This window comes from Charadrius vociferus, unplaced genomic scaffold, assembly GCF_000708025.1.
Source record: "Charadrius vociferus isolate BGI_N301 unplaced genomic scaffold, ASM70802v2 scaffold15, whole genome shotgun sequence".
NCBI lineage: Eukaryota > Metazoa > Chordata > Aves > Charadriiformes > Charadriidae > Charadrius > Charadrius vociferus.
The window spans coordinates 1,030,083-1,038,063 of record NW_009650064.1 but is presented as its reverse complement, the minus strand read 5'-3'; the positions used below and the strand labels follow the sequence as shown (position 1 = coordinate 1,038,063).

At 38.7% G+C, this 7,981-nt stretch overlaps 1 protein-coding gene across 4 annotated transcripts in view; it reads left to right on the top strand.

The window, feature by feature from the left end:
• Positions 1–7,981, top strand: part of OXR1 (oxidation resistance 1) — a 146,031-nt gene that overhangs the window by 124,274 nt on the left and 13,776 nt on the right. For 2 of the 4 annotated variants that reach the window (XM_009891805.1, XM_009891804.1), the window contains exon 1: positions 2,010–2,075. The exons of the other annotated variants lie outside the window; for them this stretch is intronic. In XM_009891805.1, the coding sequence (XP_009890107.1) occupies positions 2,010–2,075 (66 nt within the window). Of the gene's footprint in view, positions 1–2,009; positions 2,076–7,981 lie in introns of those variants that run through there. 4 annotated transcript variants of the gene reach the window in all.

The window sequence follows — 7,981 nt, the reverse complement described above, 5'->3', positions numbered from 1 at the left end:
CCAAGTCTCTCCGGATCCACTTCCCACTACCGGCACCACTCCCGACTGGGGCCCCTGCGGCTGCTGGGGGCGGACAGCAGAACCGGCTGGCAGGAGGTCTCATGCACTTACTGGTGCATTTATTCCCCTTGAACTTTGCAGCTGTAATTCAGTGAAAAAGTGAGTCGTCAGATCTAACAAAGAAGTTCATTGCTCTCTTTTCTTTTGAGCAAGTTTTTAAAATCCTTTTGAGAAGCTCTGGGAGAAGCCAGTTTTATTTAGAGAGAAGCTAAAAGCTTCCAAGGAAGTTGTTTGAATTGTTTAAGATTAAATGTTCCGGAATGAAAAATTGTGTGATGGCTCAGTTTCTTTTCTACCTCCACCAGTTTTGGAGAAGCAGTGTGTTAGTTAGTGTTAGGGAGGAGTTCGTTTTATCTGAGGGGGGGGGAAATGGCAGCGGAGGGAGGTAGACTGCTAAAATAGGCTGTGGAGAGGTTAGTTATGTGGCTAGCTTTTGTTTTTTTGGCTTAGTTGCATGTCCAGAGATAATTTGAAGTAGTTTTTCTGCATACATGCCATTCCTTTAAGATTTGCCAGACTTCTGGGAGGGCCTGTAACTTGTATTTTATTTTTTTTTGTATTGACTGTAATTGTCTCATGAAAACAGTTTTAAGGCAGTCCACTTTTTGTTCTTGTACTACCTCAGTATTAGCTCAGTTGTTATTTTTTAAAAAAGCAAATAAATGGACAGTATATTGTTTGAATCTTACACCATCAAATGGTGTATCTCCTGTATTATTGTATATTTAGTTTCCTAAATCCTAGCGTTCAATGTCCCAGTGATAAAAATGTTCTTACTCATCACCTTAATAATTCTCATAAGTTGGAGCAAATTGATTTTCAGAGTTACCAGCTCCTGAGAGAGGTTTTACTGAAAAGAAAAGCATTTTATCTGTCCGCATTACGTCAAGTTAGATACTAATGCAAGGTGAGGCGTTCCAGCGCACAGGCTGCAGTGTAGTTAAGTACAATTTCTGGTGCTGACTTTCTCTGCTTGGGCACCTTGGCTTTTAGATCACAGCGCAACAGCAGGAGTGAGCAATGTTTTAATGTTGTTTTGATGCTGCTTGCCGCTGCCCTGGCCTATTTAATACTTTTACCCAGGGCTCTGAGCACTGGGTGTTTTTGGAGGAGGGAAGGGGGGGGGGGGAAAGCCTCCAAGTGCTACTACAAGGAAATTCTCAAAGGGTTGCTGTGATTGTTACCATTGCATATGCCTGTTTAAATAAACATCCTTAAGAAAAAAAAAAAAAAAATCATGATTGCAAAAGCACTTTATTGCTGCGATTAGCATTTAACCCATACAGCAAGTTTAGCTTATAGACAAAAGGATTAACTTTCTTCTTCTAGCTTACAAAACTGAAAATGCTGTGACGCTAACAGTCCCTGAATGCTTTAAAACCTTTTTTTAAAATGAGTATTTTTTAAAAAACTTCACTGACCACTTTTTTTTTAACTGGTTCTGGACTCTGAGAAATAACTGGCAGGGTTTACATACAGTTGTCAACATAAGTAAGACAAACTGTTGTTTTAATGTTGAGTGCAAGTTTGTTACCACTAGAACTTGTTTATGAACAATTCTAGTATAACGGCAATGCAAGCAGGTCTTGGGGATTTTTTTCATGTTCTTCAGTATTGTATAAGAAAAATTAAGTTGTTCTGTATCTTTAAATATCTCAGCCGTTTTAACAAACTAGTGCTGTGCAACCACACTTGAATACAGGGAACCTTTCTTCTTCTGTACCGTCATCATTTTGCGATACATCCCCCTGCTGTACACTCGGTTCATTTGTTCCCGGCTGTGTCAGTCAAATGTGTGCGTCTGGCAAACTGTCCTGTCGCTGTCGTGGGGCTCTGCCCGCGCCTGGAACTGACAGCAGGTACAGAGAATGCTTTCAAACAGCCTTGAATGATTTTTTTTATTTTATTTTATTTTATTTTTTTAGTTTCGTTTTATTTTTAGAAGGGAAATGTCTCGTCTGTGGTATGGGAAGAAGGGAAGGAAGCACCAGCCAGTTAATCATAAATACGCTCTGGTAATTTTCAGTGTAGTATGTTCATTTTTGTTATTGCATTCTTGTAATGTTATGGTGCAGAGAGGGTTTCTGGAAACTTAAATTTTGAATGTGTAAACAGGATGCTAAGTCACAGATTTTCATTACTTTTAGGTGCACAACCTAATTGCTGGTATTCCATGGGTGTTAGATAAGAGCAACCACTTTGAGCATTAAGGGGTTCACCAGTTTTAGGGTGGCTTCCCCCCCTCCACTTTTGGAGTAATGCATTTTTTTCGACAAAAATGGGATTTATAGCTAAATACCATGAACAGTAATTTGCATTGGCATTTAATTAGAAAAGTGTACATCTCCTGAGTTACCATTTTATTATACCTTCTCAGAAGTCATTCAGCCATAGGAAGGGCTGATAATACTTCGGAATTGATGGAGCAAATATGCTGTAGTCCCACTCTCACACTTAAAATGAAGGGGACACACACACACCAATACCTCTGTACAGTTTATTAGTTTTATGAAAGTAACTGTGGTGTTTTTTCAGTGTTGTTTTCCCCAAAAAGACTTAAATTTATAGTAGCATGTAAAGGAAATGGTTCTCAGTGAGACGTGCAAAACAGTAACGTCTTGGGGATAGGGAGGAAGTGATCTTGACAGTATACTTGTTATACTTTTACCAGCTGGTAGATCTAGAAGATATTTTCCATTCAGATGCTTCCTGTGACAGGCTTTTTACTGTCTTTTTAGGAGTTACAGATCTCTGGGTTCTGGTGCACACTTCTTTCGGAGGTGCTGTTGACTTTGGGTTTTATTTTGATCTTTATTTGTAGCCAGGTTTCTTGCAGTATAGGAAATTGTCACGTGGCAGCAACTGGTTCTGTAAATGTGTTCCTAACTAACAAAATATTTTTGAAATGATAGGCTCTTGATTTTCTCTGTGGCAATGGAATGTAGAATGGAGATGTAATTCCTAAATTAAGTCAAATGTAATTTGAGCGTATCTAGTTAGCAGTGTAAAAAGGTAGCTGAACTTTACCGAGAATGTATTCTTCAATATCTTCTCCAGCTAATTAAAGTAGTAGTATCCCATATTATAGTTATTTCCCTTAGGACCAACGCTTCATTTTAGCCGAACTCCAACTATGCTAATAAAAGCAATAATCAGCTTTTGAGGAGAGGTTGAACTGAAGTAGGCTGTATGAGAACCTTCTTTGCTGTGAGAGAGGTAGAGAGGAGGATCTTTTAATGTGTAAAACCAGTCAAATCAGAAAAAAAGGGTACAGAATTGTCTACAGATGGGAATATTTTTAAAATGTTGCTATGTTGGCAAGATATGCACTGTTCTTGAAGTTGGGTTTTTTTCCTTCAATGAATGATCATAAAGCTAACGTACAAGTGTAACCTTCTTACAGAAAAGAGGGAAGGAGCATTGATACCACTGCTTCTGTGTTATGCAAGACAAAGTGGGAAGCATATCAAAGAGACTGGCAGCGTATATGAAGTACAGGTTTTTGCCTAAATGTTGCGTTAGTGGCTGTTCTGAAATTTGGATGAAAATTCATCTGACATGAAACCACATAATTGCTGGACTGAATGGAGTGATGTAATAAAACAAGAATGCTTGCTTGAAGCAATTAAGTCGGCCTGAATTATTTACCTGAAAGGCCTTTCTTACTTTCATGGTGTTAGAGTAAATTTGGGCTAAGCACTATAGGGGTTTGATACTTTCTCAGGATAAGAGATCAAAATTTTGGTGACTAACCAACGCATTATGCTCCCCCTTCGAAAAGCCCGCAATGTTGGCTTCTCACTTTTTTTAGTAAGTCAGTTTGGTATTTACTGTGTCTCTTTATTGTGCTGTGACACAAGAGATGCTGGTATGTTCCTAGAATGTCAAAAATGCAGGCAACCATTCTTTCTGTCAAAGCACTTTAGACAAAAGACATGAGACAATGCAAGAGAACAAAAGGTGGATTGCATTCTTTAGGAATGCTTGTCCAAATGCTCTGCAGAGCTTTAATAGGAAGTGTGGTCAAAGGGGACAAAACCCACCAAAAACTTACCTTAGCTTTTATATTCTCAAGGTATTATGCAAAGGGAATTAAAGTGGTGTTTGTTTTAATAGCTTGAATGATTTGAGACTCGCAACTTCTGAGGTTCTTGGTTTATTGGTTAACTGTAGTTGGTAAGCTAATGGCTGTAGTTCTTTGGATATTAAGGAGATATAATAATAGGGGCTTACAAGGGAAAGATGGGAATTTAGTACTTTATCCCAGTGGATGTCAGAACTGCAAGGTTGCATCAATCCAATAATACTGCTACAAAGATATTTTTAAAGTCGGCTTACCAGTGATCTGAGTCTCCTTAAAAATAAAAACAGAGTGCAATCCAGTACTTTCTTACACTGATCACTAAGCCTAGAACCTTTCCTTGATGACAGATATTTGCCATACCCACTGTCCTGAGTAATTAGGGGGGTTATGCATCATACCTCGACTAGATCTTCCATTTAATTATTGTTATTTGCTTACATTTTTAATAATTATGAAATATTAGGCCTCACTACAAATGCAGACAAAGTACAGCAACAGATGAACACTTGTAAACATTGATTATAAGTTGCAAGAAAACAAAAGAGTAGTAGCAGCTTATATTTTCTCCGTATGTTTTCAATGGTCTGTGCAATCTGAAGTTGATCCTTTTTCTGGTTAAAATAAGAGACAAACGTTTCGATACTGAGCTGTGATTCTGTTACCTACTTCTAAGCATGTGTAGCAATTGTCGTACCTGAGAGGATCTCTGCATGGCACTGTTGGAAGGGAGATGTAACCTTACTCGGCCTGCCTTCTCCTGGAGCGACAGCTTGAGGTCAGGCACCTGGTCCTGAGGTTTCAGCAACTGAAGCTCCGGTTTCTCTGCTTGCTAGTGCTGAAACTGCCTTCAACTGTTTTGCAAGAGAGCTGGGGTTTATTGGTAATGCTGCTATAGATATTTTTGGTTTGGTTTTTTTTTTTCTTTGGGCAAAATGAGTCATGTTGCCTGATCTGCCTCTTTAAGAGAGCAATTTTCATAAATCTAATTCTTAGTTCTTCACACAAACATCCTAAACTTCATTTAATGTTAGTCCGTGTTAAATTTAGTTCTCTTGTTGGCATTATCATCTCTCTCTAATTAGTGACTTCTCATATCTTGAAAAAATAGCTTGTTACAAAGGCTTCCAGACTCAGTATAAAACTTTGTGTGCTGCAGGCTTTGATTGCTTTCTTTTATTAATTCTGGTTATTGCAGATATTTTAATTTATCTTTAGTATATGTTAATTACAGCTTGGTGCAGTTGCTATGGGCTTAGAGCACTTTGAGGCAGATACTTAACCGTCAGTCCTGCAAAGCTGTGGGGACAATACTGATCACAGGGAGAATGTTGCTGTCATGTAATGTGTCGGCTCTTCTGTCCCTGCTGCGGGAAGCACCTGGGTGTGCAGAACAATTCTGAGATGGCCAGTTTTAAAGGTATTGAAAGACAGAACGAGCTGTAGCACCAGCCAATTCAGGGGACTGCTGAGATTCTCTGGTCACTCTTCTCTGCTTAAAATGGCTAGCTCTTGTACCTTCCCTGTCTTGTCACCAGTGGAGTGACAGGGAGCTGAATTGGCTGAAAACCACACAAGATAGAAACTGGTTAGCATTGCAGCCACCCTCATTAAAAATGAATCAAATTAAATTAGTCTTAGCTTTTTTCAGAATGATACCTTATAACTGTCTATCTGATGTGGTAAACCCCATGTATTAATGCATTATTATAATGTAATCAGGATGCCACAAATAATCATATTTGTGATGGAGAAGACTGCTTCTTCAATATTGCCGTCTCTCAAGCAGTGTCTTAACATTTTGGGAGGAACCAAGTTAGTGTTTTCTCTTAAAATATTCATAACAGCATTCAGTTCACAAATGCAGCTTTCATTTTCATTGGTAGATATTTACAGCCTTTAGAAAGGGTTTGATCCTTTCTTCTCCCTCCCCCGTTTACTGCTGAATAGGAGGTATTTTGGACTAACTTTGTAAATGCCCTGATAAAATTACATTGGCATTTATTTTTTCAATTAAGTGTCCTGGAACTTTAAAGGTGAAACTTTTTTTGACTCTCAAGAAATAATGTTCATGAAGCTTGCAATTCACCTGATTTTACACAGATGTATTCAAATTCAAAGTAAAATTGTCCATCTTTCATTCTGTTTCTTAATACTTGGGGTTTATTTCATTCAGTTAGTCATAAGGGTATAGATAACTTGTGCTGCCGAGAACCACTTACACTGTTACGTTTTTTCATTCTTATCAGAGCTGAACAGTGCTTCTGAAAGATAAGACTCTCCCTTTCCCTAAGGAGACAGTTTCAGCTACTTGTTAACTCTGAAAGTTCAGCTGTACTTGGCTTGAGTTAGCAGCCATGCATTCGGTGCCTGTGTGCTGGGCACTCCGGCCTTCATGAAGCTGGCAGAGGAATGCTGCGTCGGTGTAAGCAGTTCCCATGTTTACAGCTGCGTAGAGCAGATTGATATGACCAGTGGCTGAAAGGGATGATGTGTCACCCCCTGCATGGCAAACTGTCCTTCTTGGACAGTCAAACAATTGTAACTGTGTTTTCATGAGTATTGTTGAAGAACAAATAAGTTCCATATTAGGAATTTTGATTTCTGTTTTGCTCACTGCGTATGCCGGCATAGCTTGCCAGAGTAGGTACGCTGATATACTTTCAGAAAAACAAGGTTTAGAAACACGGGTTTCTCCAAAAGGAGAATCCTAAGCCTCTTGACGGGTTGAATCATCAGTATGCAAACCCTCAATCTGACTTACTGAATTAAATATTAAAACTGCTGTATGTTCTGCTGAGTGGTTACCTTAAATATACGTGGTGTGGAGAATCAAGCTGGAAGTCATTCACACTACAAGAGTCATACGACTCATCCCATGTTTTCTCATCAATGTTTCTATTATGAATAGAGCAGATAGCATTAGATCTCTAAGGATATATCCCATGTCATTTCAAACTCAATTAGCCTTTGGAATCGTTCAGTGGTACTGTTTCGAGTCCAGGTCCTTGGTTTCCAGGTATTTCTAATGCCGTGTGAAAAACTAACCAAGTTCTGTGTTTAAGAATGTAAAGTGGAATGAGGTAGACGGTAGCTCCTGGAATGATCAGGAGAACAGACAGCTGATGTAGGGGCAGAGGGGAAGGGAATAAAATCACTGGTTTATTTAGCTTGGTGAGATAGAATGGAGGATTAATGTGACTACAAGGAAAATGAAGAAATCTTGATGGAAGAGGAAACAGCATAAGCAGACCATGAATTAAACCAGGTTATAAAACAGAATAAACTTATAACTAACGATAGTACTGACATTTCAAAACAGCCCTCTCAAACCTTGCAGGGACAAAATGGTAGCTGTTTTCCAGATATATCTTGATCAATTCATCGATGAAGTTGTAGCAGGTAGTTGCCAGTAGGCTTAGACATACATGACTTCAGGATTCTGTAGCTCATTTAATCATGAAGTACATAATCTAGTCCACTGCAAAGCAAAAATAAAGTGTGTTGACCTAAACTGTAAGCATTTTATAGAAGGGCAGGTACTGTAGCTGAACTGTTGAGGTATCTTAATGTACTCATTTAAAGCCTAGTTCAGTGATGAGTGGATAACCTTGATACAGTTTGTCTTGTAGTTTACTCACAGAATTTGATATAGACTGTATACTTAAAATAAGCGCTGGGTTTGAGAGGGTGGATTAATTCCTTGCCCTCTTGTGAATAGTTTCACCTTCTATCACATGCTATTTGTGATGTTTGTCATTACATACCAATGGTCTGCCACTATGCTGGCTTTTGTTCACAAAACAGATGTAAAGAAGTAATTTTATGGTGTGCAACAGG